The sequence below is a fragment of the Geotrypetes seraphini genome, chromosome 5 (genome assembly GCF_902459505.1).
Source record: "Geotrypetes seraphini chromosome 5, aGeoSer1.1, whole genome shotgun sequence".
Taxonomy (NCBI): Eukaryota; Metazoa; Chordata; class Amphibia; order Gymnophiona; family Dermophiidae; genus Geotrypetes; species Geotrypetes seraphini.
In genome coordinates this window covers 156286454-156302582 of record NC_047088.1, presented here as the reverse complement: position 1 = coordinate 156302582, position 16129 = coordinate 156286454, and the positions used below count along the sequence as shown (strand labels likewise).

At 45.9% G+C, this 16129-nt stretch overlaps 1 protein-coding gene across 4 annotated transcripts in view; it reads left to right on the top strand.

Annotated features, from left to right (window-relative positions):
• ORC2 (origin recognition complex subunit 2) overlaps nucleotides 1-16129 on the top strand; it is a 157923-nt gene that overhangs the window by 56945 nt on the left and 84849 nt on the right. For all 4 annotated transcript variants that reach the window (XM_033945473.1, XM_033945474.1, XM_033945472.1 and 1 more), the window contains exons 6-7: nucleotides 2131-2162; nucleotides 15363-15420. In XM_033945473.1, coding sequence (XP_033801364.1) covers nucleotides 2131-2162; nucleotides 15363-15420 — 90 coding nt within the window. The remainder of the gene's footprint in view (nucleotides 1-2130; nucleotides 2163-15362; nucleotides 15421-16129) is intronic.

Genomic DNA, 16129 nt, shown 5'->3' with positions numbered 1-16129 from the left:
GGAGAGAGGGAAGAATCAGAGTATAATTGGGCACAACCACTGACCCGCAAGCTTTGCTTTGAAGAATGCTGGTGTAAAAGGACCGAGGTTGAAATAGACACTAGAAAATGACATGGGATTATTTCCCGCGGTTATCCACGGGGACGGGGACGGTGATGAATTTTGTCACCGTGCCATTCTCTAGTCTAGGTGTCCTATTTAGCTGGGATAAAGAAGAATATTTCCAGACTGCAACTTATACAGAACACAGCGATGAGATTGATTTATGGTTTGAAAAAACATGATCCCCTTCTATCATGAATTGCATTGGCCACCCATAGAATCCCATGTTATTTTCAAGTTTGGTTGTATCTATTACAGAATTATAACAGGTCAGGCTCTATCCTATCTGTTAGAAGTTTAAAAGATATCAGGAACATACGCTTTCATATCAAGTCGCTGTCTGGGATAATGATTTTAAGCAATTATTCTCTGTATCTGTTTCATACTTGGATTTCAGAAGGCATCTAAAGACTTATTTGTTTTATAGATTCTTGGGTAATTAATTTCTCTAAGAGTTTCAGTTGTGATTATATGATAATCTTTTGTAAACTGCATAGGTCCTCACGGTTATGCGGTCTATAAGTTGATTTTATGTTGTTTTTTTAATGTTATTTATTTATTTTATTTATTTATTTTGATTTTTATCCCGTCCTCCCAGTAGCTCTGAACGGCTTACAAGCAAACATTCACAGTGGAGTATATTTAGACAGTACAAAGATTATACAATAGTTCAAGTATGGTGATTATACAGCAATTTAAGTTCAGGTTAAGAATGGACTATACAGTAATTTAAGTAGAGGTTCAGGAGGGAGGGGAGAGGAAGAGGGAGTTTAAGGGGTAGATCGCAGTTGTAATTTTAGTTGAAGAGGAGGGTCTTTACAGCTTTCCGGAAGGTCATCAATGAGTTCTGTGATCTGATTTGCGGGGGGAGCTGGTTCCAGAGTTGGGGAATGAAGTGGCTATAGGAGCGTTTGTGGGCGGTTTCTGATAGAAGAGACTTTCCTGGGGGGATGCATAGGCGTTTCTCCATTTCTGAGCAGAGGGGGTGAGTGGGGGTGTACAGGGTTAGCTTGGATTCTATGTAGGCTGGAGTGGTGGCGTAAATTCTTTTATGTGCTATTACCAGGGCCTTGAATGTGCAGCATTGGTGAATCGTAAACCAGTGCGCTTTCATGGAGGGCTGGGGAGATGGGGTCATGGTAGTTGAGGCTGTGCAGGAGGTGGATTGCTACATTTTGTACCCACTGGAGGCACTTGAGATCTTTTTTGGCTACTCCATTAAATAGGGAGTTGTAGTAATCCATCCTGGAGAGGGCATAGAAGTAGAGAAGTTGGGCCAGGTCAGATGTGGAGATGTAGAGTTTGGCGGAGGTAGTAGAAGGATGTGCAGACTACTTGAGAAATGTGGGTGGACAGGGTGTCTACTACCACCCATTTTATTCCTTCTCCTCCTCCCCCCTAACCACTTGCTTGATAATATCTGCCTCAGTCTACCCAGCTTAGGTCGGTGTTGTCATTCCTTTACTTCATCTCTTTCTATGCCTCCTTTGTAAAGTTAGCTACTGTGGGTCAACCCTGTTCCCTGCCTGCATGCTCCAAATTTGTGTGTAGACATGTCTTTGGTGTTGATCTTGTAATAAACAATATCGGCACAGTTTATTGGCTATCTGCAATATTTGAGCAGACAAGGAATGAGACTGAGCCATGATAATAGTCATTGATTATTGGGGCTCATGGGCGCTATACTTGCTTGCATGTAAGGAACCTTAGCAGATGTCCCGGGGTCAGAATGGTTTAGACCTGGGCCAGAACAGGAAATAACTGATTTTATTTTTAGTCTCTGTGCAGGTAAGCCTTGATTCCCATTTTCAACACCTCTGATCTTCAGCACTGCGAGCTAGTGCTTCACTGGTTCATCTTTTAAGTCAGTCCTTTAGTAATAAAAACTACAGAGTTGTAATTTTAGTAAATGTAATTTGCCAGTGATAAAAAAAGAACAGACACCCAATTTCTTTATCTGTGAATGATAGAAATGACAGGCTATACTGGAAAAAATATTTAACATATTTCAGTTTGTTTTTTTAATAGAGAGTTTTGCTTCAAACAAAACCCCATCCAAGGTCAGTAAAATATTTATGTATATATCTTTTTCTTAAAGTACCATGTTGTTTCTTATACTCTGCAATCGTCTGGTAGGAATCATTGCGGCTTACATAAGATTAAGGATTCATAACAGTGACATCAAGGATCAGACAGTATAGAGCTCAAGTCCTGGACTACAGCGAGAATAGATGTGTTTTTAGTGATGTCATGAATTGAAGGTAGGAAGGAATCTGTTGCAAGCTAGAATCTTTTTTTTTTTTTTAGTAATATAGTGTTGAGACGAGAGAATTTTTGTTCAATTTTGGAAGAGTCTCTGCTTAACAGAAGCCTAGTTAACATTTTGTCTTCCATGGCTCAATGAAGGTGAGTACAACTGAAAACTATGTAAAAATATTAGTCTTACAAATAACTCACGGTTGTGGCTTGTTTCCCTTATTGCAATACCTATAGACTGTTGCCAAGTTGAAAAAGAGAGAGAGAGAGAATTTCAGACGTACAAGTTGGCAACAGCCTATAGGTATTGGGATAATTTGTGTGATACACTAAATAATCAAAGGTTTTGAGGTTGTTTCCCTTCTTTCATGCCAGATATTACATATTTTAAAGTATAAAAGGTTCAGCTACACTCAGTCAGCTCCATGATAGTCTAAATCATATGTTAAAAAGTTCATTCATGAGTCAGAGAGTAATAAAAACATTTGAAGAAAAAGCCGAAAGGGTACCTTTATGACAGAAATACCAAAACAAACGAAAGTCATGTGTACTTTTATCTTCAGTGGGGGTTTTTTTTTTCACTCAGCTGTTTATCTTTGTTCAACATTTTTAGCATTTTCACCATTTCTTGATGTTTTATAAGAAGACTATTACAAAATAGACTCTTGACAAAGGCTATTATAGCCGAAACTCTGTCAGTGTCGAGTCTGCATTCGCTGTCATCAGTTGCTTTGGCACCTATATTTGCTGTCGTCAATAAAGACTTTTGGTTGATCCAGTCTTTGGTTATGGACATCTCTGCCTTACAAAATATAAAAACATGCCAGGGAACTACAAAACAAACGCCTCCTTTTTCAAGGGTTCTGTTCTTTCTGTTATTTATGATTATCACCACTAGCACACTTCATAAGAATTGCCATACTGGGACAGACCGAAGGTCCATCAAGCCCAGTATCCTGTATCCAACAGTGGCCAGCCCAGGTACCAAGTCCCGCTAAGTCCCAAGTAGTAAATTGATTTTATGATGCTTATCCTAGGAATAAGCAGTGGATTTCCCCAAGCCATCTCAATAATGGCCTATGGATTTCTCTTTTAGGAAATTATCCAAACCTTTTTTAAACCCTAAGCTAACTGATTTCTCCACTTTCTTTGGCAATGAATTCCAGAGTTTAATTACACATTGTGTGAAGAAATATTTTCTCCGGTTTGTTTTAAAGCTACTACTTAGTAGCTTCATCGTATGCCCCCTAGTCCTAATATTTTTGGGAAAGAGCAAACCAGCAATTCACATCTACCCTTTCCACTTCACTCGGTATTTTATAGACCTCTATCATATCAAACCTGAACCATTTCTTCTCTAAGCTCAAGAGCCCTTGCCGCTTTAACCTTTCCTCATATGGAAGTCGTCCCATCTCTTTTATCATATTCGTCACCCTTCTCTGTACCTTTTCTAATTCTGATGTATATTTTTTGAGATACGGTGACCAGAATTGAACACAGTATTCGATGTGCATTGGTACCATAGAGCAACCCAAGGGAATTATAAAGTTCTTATCTTTGTTTTCCATTCTTTTCCTGATAATTCCCTTAATGTTCTATTTGCTTTCTTAGCCTTTGCCGCACATTGAGCCAAGGGTTTCAACATATCCTCACCAATGACACCTAGATTCTCTTCCTTGGCAGTAACTTCTGTGGAATCCTGCATCACGTAGCTATAGTTCGGGTTCCTCTTTCCCACATGCATCATTTTGCACTTGCTCTTGCAATTTTTTGCAACCCTCTTCTGATTGAACAACTTTGTGTCATCAGCAAATTTATCTCTCTAGCTATTCTCATCTCTAGATCCTTAATATATATGTTAAAAAGTAACAATCCCAGCACAGACCCCTGGGGAGCTCCACTATTTACTCTTCTCTGTTGAGAATATTGTCCATTTAAACCTACTCACTGTTTTCTGTCTTTCAACCAGTTCTTAATCCTAAATAAGAGATTACATCCTAACCCATAACTTTCTAATTTCCTCTGAAGCCTTTAATGAGGTACTTTGTCAATTGTCTTTTAAAAATCCAAATACACAATATCAACCGGCTCATCTTTACCCATATGTTTATATACCCCTTCAAAGAAATATAATAGATTAGCAAGGCAAGATTTCACTTGACTAAATCCATGTTGGCTTTCTCTCATTAATCCATGCTTATGAATATGTTTTGATATTTTGTGCTTTATAATACTCTATCATTTTGTCTGGCATCAATGTCAGACTCACCAGTCTATAATTTCCTGGATCACTTTTGGAACCCTTTTTAAAAACTGGCATCATGTTGGCCACCCTCCAGTCTTCTGGTACTATGCTGGATATTTTTTAAAAAGTTACAAATTATTAACAATAGAATGCTAAGTATAATCAAGAAGGGTATTACAACCAGAACGAAAGAAGTTATCCTGCCGTTGTATCGGGCGATGGTCCGCATCTGGAGTATTGCGTCCAATATTGGTCGCCGTACCTTAAGAAGGATATGGCGTTACTCGAGAGGGTTCAGAGGAGAGCGACACGTCTGATAAAAGGGATGGAAAACCTTTCATACGCTGAGAGATAGGAGAAACTAGGTCTCTTTTCCCTGGAGAAGAGGAGACTTAGAGGGGATATGATAGAGACATACAAGATCATGAAGGGCATAGAGAGAGTAGAGAGGGACAGATTCTTCAAACTTTCAAAGAATAAAAGAACAAGAGAGCATTCGGAAAAGTTGAAAGGGGACAGATTCAAACGAATGCTAGGAAGTTCTTCTTTACCCAACGTATGGTGGACACCTGGAATGCGCTTCCAGAGGACGTAATAGGGCAGAGTACGGTACTGGGGTTTAAGAAAGGATTGGACAATTTCCTGCTGGAAAAGGGGATAAAGGGGTATAAATAGAGGATTACTGCACAGGTCCTGGACCTGTTGGGCCGCCGCGTGAGCGGACTGCTGGGCACGATGGACCTCAGATTTGACCCAGCGGAAGCATTGCTTAAGTTCTTAATAGTTGTGCAAGTACATTTTTCAATTCTATCAGCATTCTGGGTTATATACCATCCAGTCTAGACAATTTGCTACTGTTCAGTTTTTCAAATTGTCCATTACGTTTTCCAGTGTTATAAAGATTTGTTTGAGTTTCTCTGATTCGTCAGAATGGAATACCATTTCTGGCACTGGTAACTCCCCCACATCTTCCTTGGCGAAGACCGAAGCAAAGAATTCATTTAATCTCTCTGCTATGTCCTTGTCTTCCCTGAGAGCCCCTTTTATCCCTTGGTTTTCTAGTGGTTCAACTGATTCTCTTCCCGGCTTCTTTCTTTTAATATTCCTAAAAAGTTTTTACTGTGTTGTTTGTTTGTTTTTTTGCTTCTAGCACAGTCTTCTTTTCAAGATCTCTCTTTGCCTTCCTTATTTGCGCCTTGCATTGGACTTGCCATTCCTTGTGCTGTTTATAATTATATTAAGTAAAATCCTTCTTCACTTTTCTGAAGGATTCTCTTTTAGCTCTAATACAGGGGTGTCCAACCTTTTGGCTTCCCTGGGTCGCATTGGCTGAAAAAAATTTTTCTGGGGCCGCACAAAAACTAACACTAGCCAATGAACAAAAAAAAGGTTGAGCAGGTCCCAAATCTGCAATCACTAATATAGAAGATGTATATATCTAATAATAAACCTTCATTAAAGGGACACTGTGGCGAGGAACCCAAAAAAGCAATAATACTTACCCTGACTGAGTGATCCCTCCATGTGCACCGCTGACAGTGGGAACAGCCACAGGCTTCCGCAACCTCACTCTGATGAGCAGGGATGTGCGCTCCTGGTTCTCCCATTCACTTCTATTACAGCTACGGTGAGTGTCTTCAGAGGTAAGCCTCATCAGAGCGGGGATGCTGAATCAGCTGTCAGCAGCGCATGTGGAGGATCGTTTAATCAAGTTTCAAGTTTTATTAAATTTTGATTTTACGCAATATCAAATATTTCAATGCGTATTACATAAATGGAATGTATAATAAAAAAAAAAACTGGGGTGACAAATACAAATACAAATAAGACAAGATTATACAAACTAATCATTATGTATTATTAATACAAACTGAAACAAGTGGGTAAAGATAAAATGGAATTAAAATTTAAAAAAAAAATAAATTTTTAACAATTAAGGTTTATACATAAGGGTAGGGTAGGTGAAAAAAAAAAATGATGAAGGAAAGAAAGAGAGAAAAGATAACAAAAAAAATTATGTTTTGCATGTTTAATTCCTAAAGGATAAATATTGTGTTTATTATTATTATCTATTTATGTATTGAATGCATCTCTATAAAGAATGGTTTTCAAATCATGTTTAAATTTGTCTAGTGATGTTTCGTTACGTAAATAAATAGGTAGATTATTCCACTGTTGAGGTGCTTGTACTGAAAACATAGTTGTTCTTCTTGTCCCAATTATTTTTAATGAAGGGATAGTTAGTAAATTTTGTTGTGTTGATCTTAGCGTCCTTAACGAAGAATAAGGTAAATATTCAATTAATTAAGGTAAATATTATTGATTTTATCCCAGGACAAGCAGGCATGATATTCTCACATGTGGGTGACGTCATCTACGGAGCCCCGATGCGGACAGCTTTTCAAGTAAACTTGATTGAAGATTCAAGTTTGCTGTGCTGCACCACGCATGTGTGCCTCCTGCTCCACTAGAGGGCGCGTCTCCTCCTCGTGGTCTCCAGTTTGTTTTCTTCCGCAGAGCCTAGAAGTCGTGTATTTTTTAGGCTCTGCCCCAAGTGCCTTCTAACACCGCGATTTTTTCTTGTTTTTCGTGTTGAAAGTCGCTGTGCGCCTGTTATTTTATTTTTTCCTGCTCGTCGCGAAGTTGCGCTTCGTTTTGGGCAACCCGGAGGCTTCCGGGTTGTCGTGGGCTCGTGGGCCGCGGCCTGCTCTTTTTTCTATGTCCCGGCCTTTGACCGGTTTCAAAAAGTGCACCCGGTGCGAGCGTCTTCTATCCATTACAGATCCGCATCGCTGGTGCATTCTCTGCCTGGGGGCCGATCATCCGACCGAGTCCTGTCCCCGGTGCGCAACTTTCCAAAACCGGGCTCTCCATCAATGAAAAGCCCGCATGGTAGATCTGTTTGCCGCCGACCAGCCCTCGACTTCGGCCTCGAGGTCGGCTTCGGCCCCGGCCTTGACCTCGGCCTCGGGTACCTCGGCCCCGCCTCGAGACTCGACCCCGAAGACCTCGGGTTCCCAAAAGTCCTTGACTCCGGGTAAGTCTCCTCTTCCTTCCTCAGGTTCCGCACCGACGAAGAAGCCAGCCTCAGGGACGCCGGCCGGGCATGGTGGGAGTTCCTTGCCTACGGTCACGGCGAAGTCCTCTAAGTCCGCTGTACGTGCCTCCACCACCCGGGAATACTCAAAATCGAGGTCGCCCTCGGTGGAGTGCACTGCGGCTTCGGACATGCCCTCGATGCTGTCCGTGCCAGTTTTTCAGGACATGCTCCGGGCGATGATCTCGTCGGAACTGTCCGCTGCGCTAGCCCACCTTCACCCGGCCCCGACCTCGACCTCGCGTGTGCCGGACCAGCCTGAGTCCCGTGTCGAGGCCCCTCGGGGCAAGGTGCGCCAGTCTCGCCGCATCTCGTCCTCCTCGGATTCCTCGTCGAGACGCTCTTCCCCCACGGAGCTCCGCGGGGCAAAGCGTCGGTCTAAACATGTTGAGTCCTCGAGCCGCAGAACTTTCAAGAAGGCCCGGAGTTCTCCTACGCTGCGGGGCCGCTCCACGACATCTCGTGCAGGACCACTGAGGGTAGATGAGTTATCACTCTCTAACCCCCGGATTCTACTGACTCCCCCTCGGTCCGGGGCTCCGGTCCGAGGCTCCAGGCTTTCGCCGAGGGAGTTCGGGGACAGGTCTCCGACTTGTTGTCGGTCGGTGCCTCGTACCCCGGCATCGTCCCCGAGGGACTCCTCGAGGCGCCGCAGATCCTCAACCCCGGAACACTTCCCAAGTGTCTCCCCGGTCTCGGAGCATGGGTCGGAGCGGGAGCCTCGTTATTCGAGGGAGGCTTCCCCGTCCTTTTCCGCGAGGCGGAGGTCCCGTTCACTGTCCCCTCACGGGGCCCCGGGAACGTCTCGTCCCTTTTTCTCTCGTTTTGTCCAGGACATGGGTCGCGCACTGGACTTAGACCTTCAGTCCGACTCGAGGTACTCAAAGGAGTATCTGGCGGAGCTGGATATGCCGTCTCCGCCTAGGGAGTCCCTCCGCCTAGGGAGTCCCTCCGCCTGCCGTTGAACCCTGTACTCCAGCAGACGTTTATTAGGAACCTGGAGACTCCCTATATGGTGACGGCTGTCCCCTCCAAGATGGAATCCAAGTACCGTACGGTGCCTTGCCCGGGGTTTGAGCAGCCGCAGCTTTCTCACCAGTCGCTGTTGATGGAATCTTCTCTGAAAAAGGCTCACCCCTCCCAGGTCTCCGCGGCAGTCCCTCCGGGTCGAGAGGGTAGGACCCTGGACAAGTTCGGCAGGAGGTTATACCAGAACTCGATGATGGCCTCTAGGGTGCAAAATTACACCTTTACATTTACGTCCTATCTGAAACACCTGATTGGACTATTGGGGGCTTTCTCGGAGGAGTTGCCGACCTCCCGCCGAGGGGCGTTTGGCCTGCTCCTTGAGGATTTCTCCAATCTCCGCCTTCATTTGTTCCATGCAGCCTATGATGGCTTCGAGTTTTCCTCCAGGGTAGCCGCCTTTGCTGTGGCCATGCGTCGGCTGGCTTGGTTGCATATGGTCGACATGGACCCTAACTTACAGGATCGTTTGGCGAACCTCCCCTGTCTGGGCAAGGAACTCTTTGATGATACCATCGAAGCGGCTATGAAACGCCTCTCGGAGCATGAGAGGTTGTTTGCGTCTCTTGTTCGGCCTAAGCCTAAGCCGCCCGCTTCTAGGCCTTTCCGGGCCCTTCCGCGCCGTTACCCGCAGAAATCCACTCCAGCTTTTTCGCGGCCTCCGCCCCGGCGTCAGCAAGCTCATCCTAGGGCTTTGCCCAAGACTCAGCTACCTGCTGCGGCTAAGCCGTCCCCGTCTTTTTGACGGGATGCGCGGATGGGGGCTGGCCCCCTCCGCCCCATTCTCAGGCCGTCTTCCCATCGGGGGCCACCTCAGAGCCTTTTACCCTCGTTGGGAACAGATCACGTCGGACGCATGGGTCCTTGGCATGATCTCATCCGGGTACTCTCTCAACTTTCGAGAAATTCCTCCCGACAGCCCTCCCTGTGCGTGTCCTCCCAATCGGGCGCAGTTGCCCCTCCTTCTCTCGGAGGCTCGAGACCTTCTTCACCTGCGGGCGGTGGAGGTGGTCCCTCACAGTCAACGAGGGCGGGGGTTTTACTCCCGTTACTTCTTGGTGCTAAAGAAGACGGGGAACCTGCGTCCGATCCTGGATTTGAGACGCCTCAACAAATTTCTTGTGCGGGAGAAGTTTCGGATGCTTTCCCTTCCGATTCTTTATCCCTTGCTGGACGAGGGTGATTGGCTCTGCTCCCTCGATCTGAAGGAGGCCTACACACATGTTCCGGTGTATCCTGCTTACCGCCGCTTTCTGCGTTTCCAGGTGGGAGACCACCATCTGCAATATCGGGTTCTCCCCTTTGGCTTGGCCTCTTCCCCCCGAGTCTTCACGAAGTGTCTCATGGTGGTGGCGGCAGCCTTGCGGTCCCAGGGCCTTCAGGTGTTCCCCTACCTCGACGACTGGTTGATCAAAGCTCCGTCTCGGGAGGGGGTTATCTCAGCTACCCGACAGACTATTATCTTCCTTCAAAGTCTGGGGTTCGAGGTAAACTTTCCAAAATCCCATCTGTGCTCCTCTCAGTCCTTGCAGTTCATCGGGGCCGTGCTGGACACGGTTCGCCTCCGTTCCTTCCTTCCTCCTCCACGTCGGGAGGCATTGGTAAATCTGAGTCAACGGATTTCGCTGCAGACCTCGGTCTCAGTGCAACAAATGATGACCCTGCTGGGCCATATGGCCTCTACCGTCCATGTCACACCGTTCGCCCATCTATATCTGCGGATTCCGCAGTGGACATTGGCCTCTCAATGGCGTCAGGACCGGGACTCGATCGCCCGTCACGTGACGGTGACTCCTTCTTTGAAACGATCGCTCTGTTGGTGGGCCAATTCTTCAAATCTTTCCAAGGGTTTGCTCTTTCTCGCCTCTCCGCACCACAAGGTCCTGAACACGGACTCGTCTGAGTATGCTTGGGGGGCTCATCTGGATGGTCTGCGCACTCAGGGGCTGTGGTCAGCAGAGGATCGTCGCTGTCACATCAATGTGCTGGAACTTTGGGCCATCTATCTCGCCGCTGTGGCCTTCCGCCATCTGCTTCACGACCAGGCGGTTCTCGTCCGTACGGACAACCAGGTGGCGATGTATTATGTAAACAAGCAAGGAGGGACGGGGTCCTGATCCCTCTGTCAGGAAGCTCTGTGTCTCTGGGAGTGGGCAGTGTCCCAAAACGTCTTCCTCCGAGCGGTTTACATCCAGGGGGAGCGGAACTGCCTGGCGGACAAGCTCAGCCGCCTCCTCCAGCCGCACGAGTGGTCGCTGCATTCTCAGGTCTTGCGAAAGGTGTTCGACGCCTCAGATAGATCTGTTCGCCTCCCCCCTCAATCACAAACTGCCTCTCTTCTATTCCCGGATGTACTCCCCGGATCGTCTCAAGGCCGATGCCTTCCTCCTCGATTGGGAGGGGCGGTTCCTTTACGCGTTTCCGCCTTTTCCCCTGATTCTGCGGACGCTGGTCCATCTCAAATCGGTACGGGCCACTCTGATCTTGATTGCTCCTCGGTGGCCTCGTCAGCCATGGTTTTCCCTGCTACTTCAACTCAGCGTCAGGGAACCCCTGCTTCTGCCTGTGTTTACTATCTCAGAGTCGAGGGTCACTATTACATCCCAATCTTCAGTCTCTTCATCTGACTGCTTGGTTTCTTTCCCCCTGACTTCTTTCCCTGTGTCTCAGTCGGTTAGGGAGGTGTTGGAGGCTTCTCGGAAAGTCTCGACTAGACTTTACTACACCCAGAAGTGGACGCGATTCTCGTCCTGGTGTTCCTCCCATCATTTAGAACCTGTCTCAGTCCCTGTGTCTTCGGTCCTGGAGTATTTACTTCATTTGTCTCATTCCGGTCTGAAGACTACCTCTATTCGAGTGCATCTTAGTGCGATAGCTGCATTCCATCAGCATCTTGACGGGAAGTCCCTTTCACTTCACCCCTTGGTTTCTTGCTTCATGAGGGGTCTCTTGAATGTTCATCCTCCTCTCAAACCTCCTCCTGTGGTTTGGGATCTTAATGTGGTTCTGGCTCAACTTATGAAACCTCCGTTTGAGCCTATGGATAAGTGTCATCTCAAATTCCTCACTTGGAAGGTGATCTTCCTGCTTGCACCCACTTCTGCTCGAAGAGTTAGTGAGTTGCAGGCATTGGTAGCGGACCCGCCTTTTACTGTGTTCCATCATGACAAGGTGGTTCTCCGTACTCATCCTAAGTTTTTGCCAAAAGTGGTGTCTGACTTCCATCTCAATCAGTCTATCGTTCTGCCGGTATTTTTTCCGAAACCCCACTCTCACCCTGGTGAGGTGGCGCTTCACACTCTTGACTGTAAAAGGGCGTTGGCTTTTTATCTTCAACGCACTCAGTCTCATCGGACAGTTCCTCAATTGTTTTTGTCCTTCGACCCTAATCGGTTGGAACGTCCAGTTTCCAAGCGCACCTTGTCTAACTGGTTGGCCGCTTGTATTTCTTTTTGCTACGCTCAGGCTGGTCTCGCGCTGCATGGTCGAGTGATGGGACATAAAGTCCGAGCGATGGCAGCGTCTGTAGCTTTCCTCAGGTCCACGCCTATTGAAGAAATTTGCAAAGCTGCCACGTGGTCTTCGGTTCATACTTTCACCTCCCACTACTGTCTGGATTCTCTGTCCAGGAGCGACGGCCGGTTTGGCCAGTCGGTTTTACGTAATCTGTTTTCTTGAATTGCCAACTTCCCTCTGCCCTTTTTTGTTAGCTTAGAGGTCACCCACATGTGAGACTATCATGCCTGCTTGTCCTGGGATAAAGCACAGTTACTTACCGTAACAGGTGTTATCCAGGGACAGCAGGCATATATTCTCACAACCCGCCCGCCTCCCTGAGGTTGGCTTCTTTGCTGGCTATGTGAACTGGAGACCACGAGGATGAGACGCGCCCTCTAGTGGAGCAGGAGGCACACATGCGTGGTGCAGTACAGCAAACTTGAATCTTCAATCAAGTTTGCTTGAAAAGCTGTCCGCATCGGGGCTCCGTAGATGACGTCACCCACATGTGAGAATATATGCCTGCTGTCCCTGGATAACACCTGTTACGGTAAGTAACTGTGCTTTTTGGGCCTCCCACTTTGAGCTTAGGCTCCCTCAAAATGAATATCTACCTTGCTGTAGCTAGTAGGAATCCCCAAGCCTCACCAACTGACAGCCACCTCCTCCCCCTCTAACTTCCCAAGTTCTTCAGCTGGCAACAATATTGCAGAGCTGCTGCCTTCCCTCCTCCCTTCCCCCCCCTTGGCTTTCATGCATGCATGAAAGCAATGGCAGCTTGAGGATATTGCCATTGGCTGCAAAGCTTGGAGAGTTTGAGTTGCCAGATTGGAGGAAGATGTCTTCATTTGGCAGGGCTTGGGAATCCCCACTAACTCAAGTATTTATAAATTGCACTCAGGCGGGGTAGAAACTTTGGTGCCCATCCACTAATTTTGGGCTCCAGTACCTTCCCCAAATCAGCTGTATATGACTACACCACTGAATACAAAAATAATTGTGATGCATATATCCCAAAGCTAACATGTTCCAGTTAATAAATTCAAAATAAAACAATTTTTTCTTACCTTGTTGTCTGGATGTTTTGTTTTCCCAGTTTCTCTTTCTGCTTTTTCTCTATCTTCAACTAATTCTCTTTCCAGTGTCTGCTGTCCATTTTTTCTCCTCTTCTGTCGTTCCATTTCCTTCTTATGCCTATCTCCAATGTATTGATTTTTCCCTTTCAGCTTTCTTAACTTTTTCTTTTCTGCCTCTGTCCACTCAAATCTTGCCTTCTTTCTCACCCTTCTTCTTTTTAAATGTTCAGCTACCTCTCAATTCTCCATCTTCTCTCAGTCCCTAGCTCTCCCATTTCCCATCTCACTCCTTTCCCAGCCTCCTATTCCCTTCTATCTACTCCCCATTACCACATTTCTACCACTGTACTCACTGCTCTCTCACTCGTCATCTCCCTTTTGACCTCATCCACATGGCTCACCACTTTCAGAATCCCCCTCCCTCTCTCCACTGGTCAGGCTATAATTCCCTGTCCCTTTCTTTCCATCCCTAGCATCATCTTATCCTAGCTCTCTTCCCTCCTGCCCTTCCATGGTTCCATCTCAACTCCTCTATCTCCGTGGTCCAACATTTTGCTCCCTCTCTTTTCTGTTTTTTTATTCTCTCCCCCCCTTGATGCTGAACAATGAAATAGAGAAAAAAAAGAGAGATGCTGCTTCTCTCTGCCTTCTATCCTCTGCCTTCCATCCACAGGCCTAACATTTCTCCCTCCCTCCCATCCCTAGATCCAACTTCTCTCCCTTTCTCTTCCCAACTGCCCCCCATCCCATCTCTACCCCTGTCTGCCTGCCTCCCTTCCCCAGGTCCACCATTTCTTCCTTTCTCTTGCCAACAGTTCTCCCTTCAAGTATCTATTTCCCTCTTCCTCCACACCACCCCAGGTCCAACTTCTCTCACTTCAGACCATTGCCCACCATCTCTCTCTCTCTGTCCTCTGTTTCTGGCCCCATAAGCTCTCCCCCCCGCCCAATCTAGCACTTCTTTTAATAACCTCCCCCCAAAAAAACCCCAACATTCAGGAGGCTCCTCTCCCCAACATTCAGGAGGCTTCCTCAGCATGTTCTCCCCCTTCTCTTTGTGCTCATGCATCTCTACCTCATTCCTCTCCCACCACCATGTCCAATAATTCTCTCTCTGTCTCCGTCCCTCCTCTCTCTGCCCAACAGTTCTCCTCTTTCTTTATCTCCCCAATTGCACTATCTCTTTCCCTCTCTGACACCCAGTTCTCCCTTTCTATTATCTCCCTCACCTCTGCATCTCTTTCCCTCATTCAATCCATTCTTCCATCTTATGGCTCATGCTCCCCTCTATCTTTCTCTTCATTCTGTGTCCTAAGTTCATGCCCCTCCCTCCTTCCTTCCATCATTTTTCCTAAGTTTATGCTCCCTCCCTCTCAAGTCTCACTCCCTTCTCCCTTTTGGGCCACGGGTGTGTACCTTTTTCCTGCTTCCTCCTCCGTCTTGCAGCTTTCACTCAAAGCCGTGGGCAGCAGCTCCCACGCGCCTCCCGCGGCTTTTCTGGAAGCGTTCCCTCATGTATTAAAAAAGGAGGAATGAACACTAAATGGCAGTCTGCATGGTTAATGAATGAGGTGAAGGAAGCTATTAGAGCAAGGGTGTCCAACCCGCGGCCCCACTTATACACTCGAGGACAATGTGGTGTTTTCCTTCTGCCGCCCCCAGCTGTTTAACGTCTTGCCGGCTCCCTCCTCTGTCTTGCAGCATTCACTTGTTATTTTGTGGTTTGATTCACACTTTTTGATTTAAAGCACACATTGAGTTACCCGATGATGGTGTGTAGGCGGGGGCATGGTTGCCTCTGTCTGATAATGTGAAGCGCTGGAGTATTTCTTCTTTCGCTGTTCCTTCACACTGAGGGTACCCTATTACATCCACATTTATTATTTTATTATTTATGCTATACTTGCGTTGTAATCACAGAGGATTTCTGTCATTGAGTTACCACTCTCCAAACCTTTTGACTAGTTCTGCCTTGTTGGTTTCTTTCTAAGTTTTTGTGGCAGTTTTTTGGAGTTTTCTCCCTGTTCTATAGTTTTATGGAGACATTTCCTTGTTTTTATAGGGTGAGAAAAATGTTTTTGTGTCAACCACTCCTTACAGACTAAGGAAAAGACTGACAGGTTGGTACTCTCTTTTATCACTTGAAGAAAATTTAGATTGTTGAAAATAATTATATACTTTTGATTAGATTTCACCTATAATGCACGTTCTGTTTATGTATATGTTAGTAAGATCCAGCCAAATACATTTTTCTCCTTGTTAAGCAGTCATATAACATTTTCACATCAATCAGGTTTTGATCCATGATATTAGTCTGGTAAAATATGAATTCAGTAGTCAGCAGTGGCCCATCAAGAACCTTGGGATCCCACATTTTTCAGGTGATCAGTTGAGAATAATTTTCAGTGGATTAATTATGTTTGTTGTTAAAAAATTTTTATATTGCCTAGCTAAAAAATAATCAACTAAGAGCAAGGAAAGAATTCCATATATTAATATAGGAAAAAGTTTCAATCATCTCGGATACATACATTCCCTCATCAAACAGAGCTGTATCAAAAATTATCAAGTATCCTTCAACCATCCCTCTCAGCCAGCAAGACCAGAGTTCCAAAAGCATATACAAATAGGATTTCAACAAAATTTTAAATCTTAAATTTGTTGCCAATGCTGGCATTAGGTTGGAAAACTGTGATTTTCCTCATCTTCCATTTAAAAACCAGGCACATCATGTCGTGGTCTCATTATCATAGCTTTCAATGCCCCTTTCCCTGAAACTCTAGGACACACTCTCACCTTGCTCGGCCCCCTTCCCACATGGCGCATGCA